The 19686-nt window shown below is 40.2% G+C and overlaps 2 protein-coding genes across 10 annotated transcripts in view; one reads left to right on the top strand and one right to left on the bottom strand.

Annotated features, from left to right (window-relative positions):
* LOC110398894 (histone PARylation factor 1) lies at positions 4881–12618 on the top strand. 2 transcript variants are annotated; one of them, XM_021396936.1, is made up of 8 exons: positions 4881–5344; positions 5871–6030; positions 6585–6771; positions 7219–7317; positions 8346–8496; positions 9112–9199; positions 9778–9950; positions 12473–12618. In XM_021396936.1, exons 1-8 carry the CDS (start codon positions 5054–5056, stop codon positions 12509–12511), a joined length of 1188 nt encoding a protein of 395 aa, XP_021252611.1. In that variant the 5' UTR covers positions 4881–5053; the 3' UTR covers positions 12512–12618. The 2 variants fall into 2 exon arrangements, with proteins under 2 accessions (XP_021252611.1, XP_021252610.1); XM_021396935.1 differs by lacking the exon at positions 12473–12618 and adding an exon at positions 10789–11037 and having other exon boundaries at positions 4882–5344.
* The window catches only part of CLCN3 (chloride voltage-gated channel 3), a 59975-nt gene continuing 53275 nt past the window's right edge, over positions 12987–19686 (bottom strand). For 5 of the 8 annotated variants that reach the window (XM_021396928.1, XM_021396929.1, XM_021396926.1 and 2 more), the window contains 2 exons: positions 17786–17861; positions 12987–16074 (listed from right to left, as the gene is read on the bottom strand). In XM_021396928.1, coding sequence (XP_021252603.1) covers positions 15916–16074; positions 17786–17861 — 235 coding nt within the window. In that variant the 3' untranslated portion in view covers positions 12987–15915. Of the gene's footprint in view, positions 16075–16525; positions 16666–17785; positions 17862–19686 lie in introns of all 8 variants that reach the window. The other 3 variants (XM_021396932.1, XM_021396933.1, XM_021396931.1) reach the window with 2 other exon arrangements.

Raw genomic sequence — 19686 nt, 5'->3', positions numbered from 1 at the left:
GATCTCATCAATGAAGATTTAACTTCCTGGGACAATACCTTTATCTGGACTGAGCCTGATGACTGTGCTGAATATACATTGCTGTGCTTCCTAGTAAACCAGGTAACTTAAAATAATCAATTTGTTAGCTATAAATCTTAGCTGCTGTGTATGGCAAACGATCTTACTTGAATTGTAGTTCTGTCTAATCACAGGACTAAATGGGAAATTAATAGGATAGATGGTGGAGGTCAGATTGCACGCTCATGCAATCAAAATTCAAATCAGAGCAGAAAGGCAGGTTTTGGGTTGCAGTAAAATACTACTGTCAACTTAAAACCATAGTCTACTGCTAGATACCAGACCTAAATAAACAGTGGTTCATTACAACAGTACCAAGCTGTGAGGTTTACATTCCTGTCAAAAGTTATTTCAAGGCTCTCTGAATTGATGCCAAAATAATATTAATCACTACAATAAAAAGTATATGTGACTTCAAGCCCTTCACAGCCATCTACTTATATCTTCATCCATGTTCTATTCTAAACATTCGCAATACAAAGCAACATGAAGCCTCTAGGATTTCTCAGGAAATAGATGGCCTGCACCATCCTTATGAGTTTTATTCCAGTGACAAGATTTTTTTCTCCTCCTCCCACTGTGTTTTCTTCTCTCATTCATCTTGACATATACAGCCTACCTCACAGAACTGCAAGGAGAGCTGGCAGCAACCCAGGACAACCTACCAGCCCAGGCAGCAGTGAGGTGGTGACTCAGCAGAGGCACTGTGTCTTTGCAGTCTGCTGCAGTACTGCTCACTCACAACCTTCCCGGATCCCTCATCCTTGACATTGACTGTGTACACCACAGTTCTTGCTCATCCTTATTTTTGATGGAAGGGAGGACATGTCCTCCTCTGAACTTGAAACCATGGAGCTGTCATACAGAAGCTAATAATGCTAGTACCAGTGGCTCTGTGTGAGCTAAGGATTATTTAAGCCGTACATGTCTAACCCACTAGTTTTACAGTTTTGTTGCCTTCTTTTTTTTATAATAAAAAAATTAAAAAGTTTTGTTACTTACATACATTGACTATATTATATATTTTATATGCAGCTCAGGTAAGCCAAAAGGTTGGACACCCATGATTTAAGGCTTAATCTGAGCAGAAGGCTGGTAATTCTGTAAAGTAACTCATTAAGAACCAGACCTTCATTTAAACTGTAATGCTAAAAATTAATTTAAAAATAGCATAATTTCACAGTATGTCTATACAACCACACTAAACCACACTAAAAACTAAACAACACACTATACAACCACACTAAACCACACTAAACCAGCATACTTGGTACATATGCTGAGACTGCTTAGAGGAAGATTAAATTCTCCAAAGCTAAGAAGCAGGCTTTCTCCTAAAGCTGCACTGAGTGGCATACAAGGGCCTAAGCCTGGCCAATAATGGATTAAGATACTTCATTGTCTCGGCTTTTAAATTGTTTTAAATAACAAGAATTTTAATGGCTCCCTCTTGTGGCAAGTGAAGCGCAGTAGCACGTTCCTCTGCAAAAGAATTTTTATATATTTATATTGCATGATCTAGTCATCAGTACATTGACTGATGAGAAGGCTGTGCACACCTATCCCTTACTGCTTAGGTCCCCTGTAAATTATCTAAAAATACGGCTTGAATGGTTCCCCGTAAGTTGGATAAAGAGTACAGAAAAACAGATGAACTATGCGCGCCACACAACTAAATGGGTAATGTAGAACAGATTATATCATGCCTTGCAGGGAACTCTGCTCTCAAGACTCTGGAACACCTGAGCACAGACTATCTGAGTAGAATAGCTTAATTTTCCTCCATAGGTGAGCAGGTGAACCTTGTAAGGGGTAGGAGGAATTAACTTTGAAAAAATGCTGTGAGAGGATAAACAAGTCAGTGAATGCCAGGGAGGAAGCATAAACCAGATTTTAGTAACCGCTGATCCTTTGTTCTTCCTAGGACCTACTAGATCATAAAGTTCTGGCTCAGGGTTTTAGCTCACAAAGGGCTTCTTCACAAAAATTAATTAATAGCTGCAAAACATTGAAATAAACAGAGCTTGTCATAGAACGAGGCGTGCTTTGGAAGCTTTGGCTATTAAGCAGTGACCTTAGAAACAGATAAAGGAAAAATCCTCACAAGATACGTTAAGGTCTTATTGACGTCAAAGGGCAAATTAAATGTATACACAGAAAATATCTACCATAGCTTCTGAGTAAGTAGGTTTGACAAGTTTTACGTCAAGACAACAAAGTCCAGTTCTGTGATCTCTCACAAAAGCTGTTACTTATTGCATACTTATGAATGCTTAAAAAATAGAGAAGAAAAAGGCTTGGCTGACAGCATATTAGTATTAAGCACGCAGATGGCTTTAGAATTTGATAAAGCTATTTTGTAAATTAAGCTCTCTGAAATAATCTCTAATGCTGATTCAGAAGTCTGACAGCATAGACCTAACAGTCTGTTCATCAGTAGGAAGAGGGTTCTAATATACTCTATTGTATATTCTGCTTTAGTTTCTTATGCTTTGTAAAAAGTCTTTCATGTTACAGCCTTACAAGTTGTGAACAGAAGGAATGCCAATATGACTAGTGATATCAAGTTATATATGTTTTTCTAGTCCATGACTCTAGAAGTGAGAACAAATTATTTGGAGGTAGATATGCACAGATGGAATTACTGCTTGTTTACAGAGAGAAAAAAATACAATAGTGTTCTGAATAATCATTTAGTATCCTTAGATGTTTTTTTTCCTGTTGTTTTCTTTGGGGAGAGGGCCTACGTGGTGCAACCGTGGGATCCCACAACCTCTCTCTCTCTAAAATTCAGGGAAGAATTGATGAGGATAAAGACTTTACAGAAGAGTAACTGAAAGAGTTATTAAACCTTAAGTTCAGAACAGTTGTTTTGAAAACATCTTCTTAGCTACTGCCTGAGACTAGATACTTCTAACCTCAGAAATGCTCTATCTATTTGGTTATTCAAAGTTAGATTTCTGAATGTACCACCAACATGTTCTCAGCTGAACCAAGCTAACTGCCTCATAGCTTAAGCCTGATGGGGTAGGATCAGGCAACTGAGCCCATTTCTCCTGAGGTACTCATTCCAAAATTGTTTGTAACATTTATATAAAATGTGTGAGTACACTACACATTTATATGTCTATAAATATATATATCTACAGACAAAATTAGTTCTTTCTTTTAAATATGACCAAATGCTGTTACTGTTACTCAACAACCTAGTGGCTGTGGCACCTGCCTGGAAAGCATGAGATGATTTTTCATCTTTTCTCCTGGATTCTGTGCCTCTTTCTTTCCCAGGGTATCTCCAAACTGCAGACTACTCTGGAAGAGGGATGCTCTCCGGCTTTTATAGCTTCTGTGGAGAAAAGAATGAAAAATAAACTGATCTACAATGTTCACAAGAGCTGTATCTGCACTGCAGAGGAAACAGCCCTCCCAGTTAGGCTTTCAAGGCCTCTCACTATTAACACTATAAAATGTCCAAATATTAATCTACATGAGTTATATTTTTTTTTTCTGGTATAGTTTTGCTTTGGGAGGTATTGGCATACCTAAAATGTGTCCATCACAAGTTCACTTCACAACTCCGTAATGTCTCTCTCAATGCTGGAATGCCAAATATTCTAAGAGGCAAATGTCAAACTGAGGTTTTCAGGATTTTTCACCTGTGAAAAGGTTCTACCTTCTTCTTGACTCAAAACGTAGAAGCTTTCATGATTACTTCCTTTACTTGTTCTGCAGCAGAAGACTAGCATGGCAGGAACGCACACCTAAGAGTACAAGGCTGCCACATGGCATGTTCGAGCTATCCTTCTTACGTCAGTCTTGAGTTCAACTTAGAAGTATTTTACTTGTGGCACTGAGAGCAGCTATTTGGAATTTTATTTTAGTAAAAAATGGATAAGAAGGCTTGAAATGTATCTGCAAAGCTGGAGGTTTGGAGGTGAGGTTAATTAAGGAACGAATTCTTTAAGGCCGTGTCCTGAAGTAGCTATCCTGAAGGGCACACAAGAACACCAGCCTGGCTAGACATGCATTAAGAAGCTTTTCCTTGACTCTTCAAAATTCTTTGCTTTTCTGATATCTAATGAATAACACCTAATTCTGTAATTAACCTCACCTTGCAATCAGGAAAAGCTGATTCTGGAACAAAAATGGATGGCAGAACTTAGTTCTCATTAGATTTAACACTGAAATGGGAAATACAGGCACCCTTGGTGTCACTGCATCATTTCACTGATTGAGGTTAGGATTTGGTTAAGCTAAGCTATATAACAGGTACTCGATAGGAGGTGAGGGGACACAGACCTTTGCTCTCTTAAGATTTAAGACCCAAGTCACCTCCACCATGCTGCTGAGGAAAATCATTCCTTCAGGTGCCATTTCACTCAGCTTCCAGTACAGCTAAGGTCTGGTATATGAGAAATTATGGAGTGACAGCGAGACCAGTAACAGAGGACGTATCCTAAAGAAACCTCAGGGCAGCATTCCTCACGCTTCTCAGAAGAAAATTAGGCTTGTGGTTCGTTAGGCAGCTTTCATGTCTTCGTTCCACTTAACCTCGTGCTACGAAACATAATCCATCTCTTAAATAAGGTTCACATTTGGAATTTAGTATTCCTTGCGGGCAGGATGTTAGCGATTTAAGGAGCATGCTGATTCAAAGAACACCTTTCGCAGCGGAGGGAGGAGGCTGGGCCCCTCCTGTCCCGCACCTGCAGCAGCCGCCAGGACCAAGCTTCGGGCAGCACGCCCTGCAACTGGTAATCGTGAAAGCCCAGCAGCCTCGCTGACAAAACGCCACGGAAGCCGCCACCTGACCGGCTTCCCCTGCCTCCTTCTGTGCCGTCGGTTTTGTCGTCCTATCTTTGTATGCGAAGCGTTTTAGTAACACACTCAGGCACGCAGGTGGACGACGACGCGCTTATCTAAGCCGAGGAACGTGACCCACTCGCTGTCTTCTCATTGGCTGCAGGTGTAACACAGCCATCACCGGTTAGCAATGGACCTATGCGCGAAGGAAAGGCTCCACCAATCACCTCTAAGGCGCACAAGCCGCCGCCTCAGCGGCGACTACAACCCGCCAGCCCCGCGGCCGTTAAACGCCCGCTTGAGGCGGAACGCGAGGAGCGGGGCGTGGCCGAACCCGCCGGGGCGGGGCGCGCGCACGCGCACGCGCGGAGGCGCCGCGAGCGACCTCGGAAGGGGCGGTGCGAAGCGCGATGCGGACGGCGGGAGCATGACAGGTGGCGGGAAGCGGCGGCCGCGCGCGGCGGAGCCGGCGGGCGAGCAGGTGGCCGCTGGGGAGCGCGCGGGAGGCCGGGGGCGGCGGGTGAGCGGCTGAGCGCGGGCGGCCCCGGCGCGTAGGCGGCCCCGGGCCCGAGAGCGGGCGCGAGAGCCTAGGCCCGACTGGCGGCCGTGCCGCAGCCGTCCCTAGGATAATGGCAGAGTGGCTCCGGCTGTCGGGGGCTTGTGACGTGGGGCCGAGCCGTACCCCTGCTCCCGAGCGTTTGTAGAGCATAGGGTTTCTTAGATGCAAGCTGCTGCGTAATTGGAAATTGGCGTTTTGAAATAATGCGAGACTGAGATGAAACATTAAGATTGCGTAGTCCTTCGCTTGATCAGCCCATAAAGGTGCTGATCCACTGGCATCACAACAGCGCTTTGTGATTTTGTGCGTGTGGGTACAGGTCTGAGGTATGGTACCGGTAAGGGCCTCTGTGCAAAAGAGACACTCCAATCTGTGCATAAGCTTTGCAGAGTTCTTCAGTGGAACCATCAAGAAGCAGCTAGATGCACTTTTCTTTCCGTCTCTGCAGTGCGACAAAAATGGGGACGTCAAGAAGAGACGGTCAGGCCAGGCAGAGGCACCCGATGCTCTGTGGCAAGAAGCAGAGACGTGCTATCAGCTGAGGCTGCCCGACGACTTCTACCAGTTTTGGAAGTTTTGTGAGGAACTAGATCCCGAGAAACCAAGTGGTAGGCTGTGCAGTTGTCAATGGTGTTTGCCTTTTTCTAACAGCTGGAAGGGAGGCGGACGGGGCTGTGGGAGGCATCCTCATGCTGCTCTGTTTTCAGTTCAGATGCGAGATAATTCTCTCAGTATAAACAGAGAGAGCTGGGGCTGCTCACCAGGATGTCGGACTGCTTCAAGCTTTCTGAAATAAAATCAGGCAATACAAAGGGACTAAACGTTGCCTAATTCTGCCTTTCTTGCAAGTACAGTTAAAATATTTAACGTGCAGATAAAGCTTCCTCACATCAACCCAGACTTCAGCTTCCCAAAATTGATAAGAGGATACGGTATCTCCAGATGCTCTAGAAATGACACTTTGTTTTAATATGAAAAGAATAATAATCTAGCTCTTGAATGAAAGCTATCTGAACAGGAGAACATCTCAGCTTTCCTCATCTAGTAAACAGCACGTCTGTCTGGATTTGTGGAGGCTTTTGATAACCTGAGTGACACAGGAGTGTCTCAGTTTACCTCTGCACCTGTGTGGTAGTAAAACAGTTCATGTTCTGCTTTTCAGATGCACTTGTGTCAAGTGTTGGGCTTACGCTGGTTGGACCATATGACATTCTTGCTGGGAAACACAAAAAAGCAAAATCAACAGATGTGAACTTTGGTCTTCACTGGAGATTCTTCTATGATCCCCCTGAATTCCAGACTATTCTTGTTGGGGATAGCAAAACACAGTATCACATGGGATATTTCAGGTATTTAATTGAATATATTCTCTTTGTTTTCCATGAGACAGGATTTGAGAACTGCACTATGATCTCTCTTCTGTAGTAGGATATTAACATGTGGGTTGATATTTTATTAAAAGAAGATTGAAGATGTTGAAGACATCTTTGAGTAGTTATTGTTGAAGAAATCTTTGAGTATTTATTCAACTTCCCCCCCCCCCCCCAAATCCTCCAGAGCATCTTCACTCGTTGGTCTTTAATTTTTCCCATAATACTTACAAAAAAAGTAAAAAGTCAAGCATTATTAAATAAGGGGAACCTGCATTCGTCTGTACTGATAGGTGTTCCTTTCAAAGCCATGCTTTTGTTAGCTTTCTGAAGATGGCAGCATGGCAAGGAGGGAAATTAATCTCACTTTGGAATAGGAGAAATGGGCGCAGCTTGAGTAATTTGTATGTACTTTTCCATAAATAGGGATGTGCCAGATGAGCTTCCAGTGTGGGTTGGTGCAAATGAAGCTAGGAAGAGCTGTGTGATTTCCCAAGTTGGTGATAATGTATTCGCTGCAGTCAAGTAAGGTTCATATTTACTTTCATTTATAAAAAGTTGTATAGAAAACAAACAATAATGTAGCTATCTTACCATGTCTCTTTCTTCCTCAGGAAACCCTCCCTTACTCCCTGCTCTGATAGCAGGCTTTAAGCTGCTCTGAAAAAGTTCCATAGGCTTCTTGAAAATGTTTTCCTTTTGTAAATAGAATGCATAAGAGTTAGTTGGCAGAATCTTCAAATATAGTGGAGTGACTACAAGGGATAGTCTCTTAAGAAAAAACTGCCCACTTAATGTGTCAGAATACTTCATAGGTAAAGAATAAAGCATCTCAAAACAGTGGCGAAGAAAATCTGATCGTACTAAATGAGTAAGATCTAGCTTTTTTCCTTGCACACTTAAAAATACACGTTATATTATAAAAAGAGTAACTACAGGAAGCTCTGTTTCCGAGCTCAGGCATGGATATGTAATTCAGTATGATTCATGAAGCTTTACCTGATCCTACATCATGAACTTAAGCAATGGAAGTGTGAATACTCTGGTTTCATGATCTGCCAGTTAAAAATGGAAAGCACTCTAAGGACAGATGTGTGTCAGTCAGTGAAAGCATACTAAGAAAAACTCCTGTAAAGAACTCTTGTGTAGTGCAGAGTTAAATGATGACATTTGTTTAAGAAGCACCACGACAAAACTCATAAATATGTATTTATGTGCATGACTTGAATGACAAAGAGTGTATAAAGCACTGAAGCAGTAAGCTAAATTCTTCAGACTGGAGGATGAACAGTTAAGTTCATGAGAATCTTCAGCACCTGCAGATTGAATAAACTATATTGTAATAAAACAAATACAGATAGGACATACCAGAGTACACTCTGTGCCAAACTCTTCAGCTTTTGTTGTTAAGAGGCCTGCATTCCTAAGTTGGTGTATAAATAAACCCACGACTGATAATCTTCATTATGAGATTTGGAGGTTTAGTGATTAAAGGCCATTAGTTAGTTTTCTGCTAAGCTCTTTTAAGACGTGTTTGTTTCTTCTGTTTACAGATTATTTCTGTCAAAAAAACTTAAGGAAGTGACTGATAAAAAGAAAAATGCTGTTTTGAAAGACATAGATGAAAAATTAACAAGAACAGCGAAAGAATTGGGTTATTCTCTGGAACAAAAAACCACGAAGATGAAACAGAGAGATAAGAAAGTATGACTTTCCTGATCTACTAGAGAGAACTAAGTTCTGTTAAACTGTTTTTTTTTTTTTCCCACTTACTTGCCTGACTTTTTTTCTTTTTCTTCCTTTCTTTGGTCTCCTTCTATTCAGTAAAGAAGAATCACTTATGAATTTCAGAGCAAATCATCTCTATAAAATTTCAGGGCGGGGAAAATTATTAGAACTGTGTTCCAAATAATAGGAATAAATTTAACAACAGGGGAAACAGTTTAAAAGCTGGAACAAATGCGGAACATAGAGATAACTGCCTCATCTTGAAGGTTCACTATGAACAGTAACAAGAAGGATGATATGTATTAATAATGGGATTTTTATTTATTTTCTGAATATCTGTCAGAAATAATTTTGGCAGTGAGCGAATCCAAGGATTCCTAGATTTCAGAACATCATTGGAGTTTCCAGTTACGTTAAACTTCAGTGCTTAAAAAAACTGCTGCATAGTTTAAGATGATGTCCTGGAGCCTAGGCGCTGCATTTGGCTTGACCACCAGAAGTCAGGTGGTAATGCTGTTTTAATGAAGTGAATGTGTTTATGTCATAGTATTGACTTAGAGTACTACATTTTTTTCCTGGCTCTTTTTTTAGGTGGTGACCAAAACATTTCATGGAGCCGGCCTGGTTGTTCCTGTCGACAAAAATGATGTTGGATACAGAGAACTTCCCGAAACAAATGGTAAATATCTTGTTTACTGTATTCTTCTACTTTCATTAGGCAGCCTCTAGTCATATCTAGTCGGCAAAAAACAAGCCACAGTCATGTTTTCTACCTGAAGAATATGAGCAGCTGGGAATAAAGGAATAAAGTTTTAACTTTTATAATGTAATTTTTTTTTTTCAATAAATCCAGTAAGAATCAGTAAAACATACTACATCTGAAGTAACAATTCCTAAAGTAGTAGTTTAGACTGCCCTGCTATATTGGCACAGCCATACTGGAAGTATTTAAAAGAACTTCTCTACATTCAGGGATTTTTGGCTTTATTTCTCATTCTGCCTCTTCTGATGCTGTTCTAACCTGAATCAGTTCCGTGATGCGAGTTCAACACATGAATACCCATCTCTGAAGGGGAAACTGAGATTGGATGGGTATGTGGTAAGAAGGAGCTGCAAAGGGGGAAACTTTGTCACCAGTAGCTCAGGCTTTGTCCAGTTAGTCTTCAGTTATGACCCACAGGGATACTTTTGGCAGAAGCTACTTTGACGCAGTATTATTTATTTAAACATTAAGTATTTCTGCTTTTATTTTTGCAGCTAATCTTAAAAAAATATGTAAGGCCATTGTTGATGCTCCTACTGATGATCAGAGACTGAAGGCCTTTGCACCCATTCAAGAAATGCTCACCTACGTTCAGTTTGCTAATGATGAATGTGACTATGGAATGGGATATGAACTGGGTATGGACCTGTTCTGCTATGGGTCACATGTAAGTACTACAGCAGCCACGCTTCTCGCAATTACACATTACTTTATGCATAGATCAGGGGTTGTTATCATAGATCTTTTGTTCCAAACTCTTATCGCATACTCATTGCTAGGAATCATGGAAGTCTACGTGGATATTCTTAATGTGCGAAAACTGCTAAGAAGTCATATTAATGACACTATTCCGTGTTAAATTTGAAACTGCTTGTATGAAGCCACGATCCTACAGGCCAAAAAAATTTAAATGGCACTTTTGTGATTTGACGTGCACATGACAATGAGTCATTATACAAAAAAAAATTAAGGCAGAATGCTTAATCTAGATATGCTAAATAGATAGGAACCTCCCTATCCCCACCTACTTTTATGAGCTCAAGCACTCATCCTGAACTTGATCAAGAAACAGACTGATGCCTGTAGTAATCGGGGGGGGGAGGAAGGGAGGGGCAAAAAATTGACCCTGGGTCATTTGCCTGTGTACTCGTCCTGTATGATTGCATAAAGCCCTCCCACCAGCCTGCTATAGTCTACGTTTCCAAATGTCTATTCCTGGCCCCGTAGTAATCAGCTTGCTTAGGCTATTCCGTGTTGACTCACTGGCACTTATGTAAAGGTTCTGTGTAACACTCCTTGTTCTCTATTAACCATCGCCCCCTTTACTAAAAAGGATGCCAGCTGTAGTAAATCTAAGGCTTGGCAGCGGCAGTAACGGCTGCTTCGAATCGCAGGGACCTCACCTTTTGTTCCTGCTGCAGCCCCAGATAAAGTGAGCTCAGCCCTGGGGGAAAGCTGGCGGCCTCCTGCCGGGTCGCGCTCAGGGCTGCTGTTCTCTCGCGCAGTACTTCCACAAGACCGTGGCCCAGCTGCTGCCGCTCGCCTACAGCCTGCTGAAGAGGAACCTCTTTGCCGAGGTGATCGAGGCACACCTGGCGGACCGCAGGCAGGAGGGCCTGGACCGCCTGGCGCCCTGAGCCAGGGCAGCGCCGGGGCTGTGCTTGCATTGTGGGGCGTGGGCTGTTTTATTTGTTCTGTGCTATTTTTCCACGTGGAAACTTGTTCTGTGCAGTTAATAAAGCTTTCCTAAGGACTGGCCGTCTCTTGCTCACCTCAGCAACTGCCACCGGTGGCTCTGCACGTGTGCAGCGGTGGGGCTCTGTCGTGCCAGGCCACCCCTGGGGTGAGGCTGTGGGCAGCGCCCAGCCCATGCCTCGCTCTGTGCCCGGCCTCCTGGCACACTGCTTGCACCTGCCAGGTGCTGCTGTCATTCAGTTCCCCCCCCAAGCACCACGTTCAGGGAGTGCAGCTTTCCCTTCTGCCATGGGCACCAACCCCGCTCACTCCTGAATTAATAGATTAGAAAGCAGCTAACAATGCTACATTATAAGTACATTTTAAGTAATTCTACTGCATTTCCTATTTTATTACATTGATGCTGTTTTCCAGTATTTTCTCTGTTTTGCATTTGTTAAAATAGAACCAAAGTGACTTAGGACAAGATGCACATTAATAAGAATCATTGGTTCATTGCTCTTCCACGTTGCTGCACTGGGAGTTTCACTCTTGGGCTACTGCAGGGCTAGCAGCCAGTGCTTGCTGAGCAGTACTGCCTTCCCTCACTCACAGCAGCTCCTGCTGCAGCACTCTATACAGCAGTGTACACACACCCAAGGAATAGCACCCATGCTGCCACGCTAGAGGTGTCCTTACTTCAGAAAAGTAAAGTCTCCCATTTACTTCCATGGAAACTACAACCAATACAAAGAGCACGATAACACTACTATTTAACAGAGCAAATTCTCAGCTACAAAATACTTTTTCAACACGGTCACCACAGTTACCTCTGCATTTTCACCAGTGATGAAGAAGAACCTGCATGCCACGCTCGTAATGATTCCACCAGTGGAGGTGACCCACTGTTGCTGTCACCACTGCTGAAACGTACCACCCACTGCCTCACTGTGTTCACATCCACTGTTTGGTCCCCACAAATGTTCAGTAAGCATCAGTACTGTCAGTGGGTGCCATATTTTCTCTCATAGAGGAATACAGTGACATCACTTTGCTTGATATGCACTTCCATGTCAGAAATCAATTTGTCACATAGCCCCTCTCTTGCCATCTGTCACACAGCAACAAAATGGACCAGAACATTGGTGGGAAAGTTCACCCTCTACTGCCATACCACCAACATCTGCCTCTGGTGTCGCGGGCTGACAGCATAAATAGGAGGCACTACTTTCGGAGCAGCCCTTGAACCATATAATTCAGTTTAGTTTAACATAGTACAAAAGCACAACGCCAAGTTTTAAATCATAAAACTACTTTCAGTTCTCAGTCATGTTGTATCTTCTTTTGTAAATCTGACAGCTCCACCCCATTCACATAATACAGATGTTTCGTTTATTCAAACATTAACACAAGCATACACAAACTTCTAATGGGGAATGAATTCTGTTCTATAATAAAAATTAATAAATAAAAGAACATTTGTAGAAATTCAATTCTCCTCCCTCCTCTTTTCAGGTTCCAAACAGAAGATACTTCCATATCAATGCCGTATAAAGCATCACACAAGCCTTCAGTGTTCACGATATTATTTAAGTATGAACATCTCTGAATAAAATGGGGACTTCAGTATGTACTTCCATTTTATCTATTCTTCTCGCTGTGAGGTTAATAACTGTAACACTAACTGAAAAAAATACTGAAGTGCTATACATCATGAAAATACATTGGGAACAAACATGTAACAACCCTACCAATATTCTTTTTAAGCAGAAGGACTAAAAATGCACTGAAAAGAAACTACCTCTTTCTACCTTTTGGACAATATAAGCACCACCTATTTTTGAATCAGGAAGCCAACTACTCTACAGTTACGTGACTGAAGCAAATTTGAAAAAAAAAAATCTATTTCAGAAATGTGTGATTTTTACTAGTTTTATATTTAAAGCTTATGGCTTTTTATTTCAGGGAAATTAAATGCAAAAATCAACAAAATATTGTTTGCAAAAACACGACAGAGTCGAAAGCAACAAATGGTCATACAGAAGTTTTTAATGTTTGATTAAGTCATCACAGTAACTGGAATTTTTACTGTAATGATATGCAGCTCTACCACACTATTATAAATAAAAACATTAAGATCAATCAATATTAAATACAGCTCTAGGCAACATCACAGATTAACAAAGTATGCATTCTTCATCAACCAGTAACTGAATGGTTTTAAAAAAAAAGTAATAATAATGCTGACACTTTCACCCTCCCATCCACCACATTTTATTTTTTTTTTCCAAATCAGTAACTTGAGTAAGGCGCTGGAAGCTTTACATTAGAAAAGTTTTGTTGAACAGCACAGGCACACATACTTCAGTATCAGAATTTCTAATGCATGTTTACGAGAGACGTTTTACATGTCAATAGGGAAAGCTTAGAAGGTGAGAACAGTAACCAGAGATGCACCATTTATATGCAGCACTTGGGATCCATACTAAAACTGTAAAACGCAGCAGGGGTGTGAACTGTATTGTATTGCAGACAGTGCAGTCTGTAGGTAGGCTCAGGTGCAAATTAATACAGTACCTACACAGCAGTGTATTAGGATGAAGAAACCATCAGAAATGGCAGAGGCTTCAAACTGATTCAAAGCAATTTTTTTTTCAAGCTGTAGTGCATTTATATCCTTCCACTACAGAAAAAAAAATAAAAATTAGACCACAGACATCAGCCTCTCAGACAATTTCCAGAGCTGTCTTCCGCAGATGGGCCAAACCCTGCTCTTTATAAGGTTTCTGCAAGCTCACCCAATGTAACAGAGTAAGTCTGGAACTTCTAGCACTGACTCACTTGGAAGAGTACAGCTAGTTGCCGCAACACAGCAGCCACACCACAGCCCGATTCTGTTTCAGTTCCAAAGCTGCTCTCTGCACAGGAGCTGATCGCAACCAGCCCACCACCACGTCCAGCCTTCCACTGGTTCCAGTTGATGCGAGAGGTGAGACAGAGGTGACGGCAGTTTTATATTCTCAAAACAAACAATTCAGCAGAGCGCTTGAAGCACTGGCATTGTTTTGGAGCTTGCCAATACTACCAGAACATTGTTTGGAGCATGTTACCATTCTTCAAGATAAAGTCATGCCGAGCCCTTGGCCGAATAAAGATGTTTGAGGCAACTGTGATGACAGCCTTAGAGATGCCCAAGATTATAGCTGTTTAATCATTTAAACTTTTGCAGTCTTATGGGCGTAACTGTTAATAAGTAAATTTCATTTCACCACATATTATAAACAAGATTTTGCCAACCATATTTCTTAGCTTTTTTACTGTTGGCTTAAAGCACATTACCTTTGTCTCCGCATGTGTTTGTGGTGGTTTGAAAAACTGACGAAACGTACATCTGGTGGCTGAAAGAAGAAAGATGTTAGGAACGTGTCAGCTCACCTTCTGGCGCATGTGGTGCTGCTCAGCTCTGAAGTCCTGCCAAGCTTTCAAGTACTGGATTCGATTCTGCCCTGCTGGTCATCTTCTGTAGCTACGGATCATTTACACCTCTATGTACGCAGAAAAAAAAGTCTAAAGCAATCTAATAATCATAGTTGCTTCCTATTCGTTTTAAAACCCTGATTTTTTAAAATAATATTTTTTAAAATAATATTTTTCGTATTACTGTTCCAGTTACCTGCTCATAAAAGAAAAAGGAAGTCTTAAGGTAACGGCAGTGAAAGTTACATCTGAAAATCATCTCATACGCATTTTGGATTGTAAAGAAACAATTTTGTTTAAACCCTTCATCTAGTTGTAAACATTTGCTAATCCTCCATTACACGCAGAGGATTATGAATTATTATATAAAATCACATTAAAAAGGTAATTAGTTATGTGAGACATTAACTGATTTGTATTTAATAGATTTTTTTAATTCATAAAAATATAAATAATGGTAAAACTTCAAGAAAAATAATGTACATTAGTGCAAGTCATGAGTTACATTTCTTCCTACCATGTCAGCAGTGGAACGTCTTTTTGTGGAGAAGAAAAAATAAAAATGAGCAATCTCAAATTTTACAGGGGGGAAATATCTCCAGTGTTGTAGCATGCATTTTTCCAGATACACGTATACAGAATTGTTCCAGCTCTTAACTAGTAGAATAGCAGTACTTTTCCTTATACTGCACAACATTGGCATATACCCTAGTGTTTCAACAATACAAAAATTGCATAAGATCAGGTCACATTATTGATATTTTCTGCAGCAAAACCAGCATTTTTCTCGGAAACTCTAGTTTCATTTGTTTACTTTCTCTTATCACGGCAGATGGGCTGAAAGATGTTTCGCATGGCTCTCGCAAGGTATTACCTGCTCAATCTGCTTTTGTCGCAGTGGATCCGTACTGCCCCAAGCATTTCATGATGTTCAGCCTTACACATTTAATGGCACAAGAAAAACCTCCCTTCTTGTGATCCAACCTCAGTTAACTCACAGTACATCTCAATATGAGAAACTACTACTTCAAAAGGGCACACCAATTTAAAGAGGCTTTGTTACGGCTCAGGAGAGAGAGAAATAAAGCTCTTCTGGAATGTAGAAAGGTGATGTGTAATAATTATACATTTCATGAGTTAACACAACAGTTTTCAATGGTAAAAAGGGCAAGACCTTTCAGTCTCCGTAAGATGGCTCAATTCAGAAGGATCCCTCCAGAAATAGGGACTAGTAACACATCTCTTCGATGCTGAAGTACCAGGCCGGGGCTGGAGAATTGTGCCACCTCGCACGGCTCTCCCACTGCACTATCATGGCAGACCGGACATCTCAGGACGCATCCAGTGCAGGACAGCAGCTCCCATGCTCCCAACAGCCTTCCTCCTCTCCACATATTCCCCAAGACCAACTCCTGATTTCCAGCAGCACTGTTACACAAAAACCCAGCTCTCGTTTCTGATTTTTAGAAGTATCTCCCAGACTAAAGTGTTGTGCTATTCAACAAATGAACCTCCTCTTCAGTTTCCTCTCTCTCCTCAGCTATGGGTTTCAGTTGAACATTATTGAGGCGGGGTCTTGGTTTGCCGTCTGGGCCATATGACGGAGGATATCTTTTTTTGTTATAATGCCAAGGAGGCGCCTGAAAAGGATAAACAAAGACCGGTATTAATCCGAGCGGGGAAAGTAGTAAAACAGAACACATCTGTAGCCAAGTCCTTTTTGTTGACAGGGATAGAGCAAAAGTAAACAGCCTGATTTTCGTATTTGAACAAAAGCATTTTATTAATCAAAATATTTAGTAACCACCAGTTTGTTAAAAGACAGCAATGCTGAGACACCACACTGGATGGTCTCTGACAGCTGTAGTCCGTTTTAATGAAATATAGGTAATACAAGGAGAGCCCATGACAATTTTTATTTAACTTTTTGGTTCCACAAAAATGAAATTTTGATTAGCGTATGCCAACAAAAAAGTAAAATAAACAAATAAATAAAGAAGGACAAAGAAAAAAGAGGTATGAAAAAGAAGTGATACTGATCCCATTTCATAAGGGAAGTGTGTTCCAGCCAAACCATCAGAAGTGACATACCACTTGATGGCCCAAAAATCCTAGCAGCAAATCAAACTCCCCTTCCCTTCTTTTTTAAAATCACAGGGTTACTTCCCATCCGACACACTGGCTCAGACTGAATATATTCATAGGAGCACACTCCATTGACCATGAAACTTCTGCAAAATAATCAATAGTTAACTAGGTTTTAGAGTTCACAGCTTTACAAAATTAATTTTGAATAATCAAGTTTGCATTTTCAACTTTAGATACTGTGCTCTTATGACAGCCACTAAATTAATTTTAAAAATTATCAGCAAAACTTTGTGAAACATCAAAAAGGGTGAGTCTGTCCAAAAGGATAATATCCCAGGAGAAGCAAAGAGCAGAATGAATGAGCTGCTGCCCTTGTTATTTTGGTTAGTACATTCTGTTTGTTTTTAACTCATTAAAGGACGCATGAAATACTTGTGAAATATTAGCATAAAATGAGAACATAATTAGCATGTTTTGCACATAAGCAGCTAAACTTGGTGGCTAGGTAGCAGAGACACAGCTATTGCAGAGCAACCAATGTCCAAATTAAGACAAAGTCTACCTTACAACTAAGGTTAGATCACAACATCGTAGTTAACACAGTATGTAGATTCTGAAGTCAACAGCAGATGTATTAGCGTGCTATTCAGTAGTTTAGGATGCCCCTGGATGTTATAAAAAAAAGTACACTAGTTGCTGTAGGTAACAGCAGCAGAATCACAGGACTTAATATAAAACTAAAGGACTTTACATGATTTTTAAAAACACCCTTATTTTCCAGTTGATAAACAGGGATTACAGAGAAGACCTAATGCTGCAATACATGAAGAACATGCTTGGCTTTGCTCCTCAAAAGATACGATACTTAGCAACTTAACAGCTATTTAAAGCTGTCAAAATCAGCATATAATAAAAATTAAATTTACACTGTGGAGGAAAAGGTATTCCTAGCTGTGTGCTTTCCCACTGAGGGAAATCAAAAGATCAACTAGACGGATCTATGTGATCCAAATAACAAAATATCAAATTCTATTGTTTACCTTCCTTTAATGTTGTGACTAACAGTACGTCCATAGTAACTGCTTAATTTCTATAAAAGGATTTTGCACATATTGTTTTCTGTTATAGTTTCTTTAATACAATTTTTTAATACAGGATTATTTCTTTGTTCAGCCGATGTCATAAAAGTACTGAACAGTTCACAAGTTTCATGCTTCCTGACTTCTAATGTGTCTAATTATGAGATCTGATATATCTAATCACCAAGGGTTCGACGTGCTGCTTTAGTTGCTCGAGATGCTCTAATATGTTCTTCTTTGTGATGATCCCCAAGACAATCCTGAAACAGATCATGTTATGCTAATAACTGCGTGTGAAATAAAAAAAAAAGTTCTAGTCACAATGAAAAAGGTTTAGAGTAGTGCAAAACTAAAAAAGAAAATGGGTTGCAAGAAAGCTAATGAGATAGTTAAATGAAAATGATTTGAAACTCAGCACCCTTTCCCAAACTTTTTTTTTCTTCTCCAAATGCTTGATCTTCAGAACAACCCCACAGCAGTATGGTTCTCTGTCACGTACACACAGGGGAAGCATACTTTATCCCTTCTCCCCAGACTCTAGTTTCTTGAGATTTTAGAGGCACTGAAACTAAAAATCTACTTTATTTCCTTTGTTTACTAGTTATTTCTCCTCACAAATACAAATTGCTATTCACATTATCACAAGCTACAGTAAGTGATCAACATACTATCTGTAAAGTTACAGAAATTGAGGTCTGAAGCTTCACTACAGAGCAGGGTTACCTGGTCTCTAAGAACAGACAAATTCAAACCAATTTCTCATTTATCGTAATACAAATAAAGAGCAACTCCTTAGAATGGATGTTCTGATAAGAGCTAAAAGGAATCAGGCTCAATCTTTATATATCTCTGTATCTATCATCAGTACCAATTTCTACTCAATTCCTAATTGTAACTATATATATTCCATGTGTGTGAAATTTGTCAAAATTTAGATAAATTCTCTGGGTGCCATATAGCCAATTGGACCTCAGGGATTAACTATCCAACCTCATTGTAATGGACAGCATACTCATGGAAGACCACAAGATTATAAACTGAAATGGGACAACAAACATGAGCATCAGAAAACAACAAATCAAAGTCATCCATATTTGCGGTTACCTTATAATAAAATAATTAAAAACTTACACTACAATTTGACATATCTTTACAAGATTAATCTATCTTTAGTCAATTTTGATGTCAATGTTAATGTTTGAGTACTCAACCACAACAGAAACTAAGAAAAAAACCCATCATAATAAATATTTATTATTGAAGTTTTACCAATTCAAATTTCCCTGCATGAAATAGGAATAATTGTATGTCTGCACTGAAGTGTCAGATCATGATGGCCTTTCCCTTGCAAAGAGAGCTTTTTAAAGAGCTATTTATGCTTCTAAAAACATCTACTTGCCATTCCACACAAAGATGAATTTAAGAAAAAACAAATTTAAAAAAAGTCAGAAAACACCACCAACAAAAAACAGGAGCACATTTAAGATGCATTTGTTTTAGAGGACATCTTAACAAACAAACTTGGAAATTAGTGCACTATTTAAATATTTGCCACTTACAGCAGCACTCCTTTTGCCCACAGCAAAAATAAATAAATACCATCTATATTTAAGGTTTCTTAGCTTTGTCCCATGGACGTTGATACTAAATAATGTGGATTAGCAGACAACTTCTCATGTGATTTAGAAAGATGCTAGAGAGAAAGCAAGATACTGTGGTAGAAGCTGCAATATCATTTGCCAAGTGCTTAACACAAGAGATACAGGAAAGGAGAAAGCTGAAGTAGAACCATACTCAAAAAAAGATTTTGTAAAAAAGAAACAGCTCAGATAAGAGGCAATTATAATGAATATTTTTCTGTTTCCACACATAGGGCTGATTTATTAAATGGTGACCACATGACAATCCTCATAGTCATATTTACAAACATTCTACATCTTGAAATTACTTTCTTGAAGTATTTTGAATTGTAGAAGTAAAGGTTGCAGACTGAAGTTTCAGAACTAGTAGCAGTTACTTAGTTTTCAGTATTCCAAAACTAATAGCTTGGTGGAAATTGCCATTACTAAACTCCAGAAGAGGAGA

The sequence above is a fragment of the Numida meleagris genome, chromosome 4, assembly GCF_002078875.1.
Source record: "Numida meleagris isolate 19003 breed g44 Domestic line chromosome 4, NumMel1.0, whole genome shotgun sequence".
Lineage (NCBI taxonomy): Eukaryota > Metazoa > Chordata > Aves > Galliformes > Numididae > Numida > Numida meleagris.
This window is presented reverse-complemented; position numbering and strand designations above follow the sequence as displayed.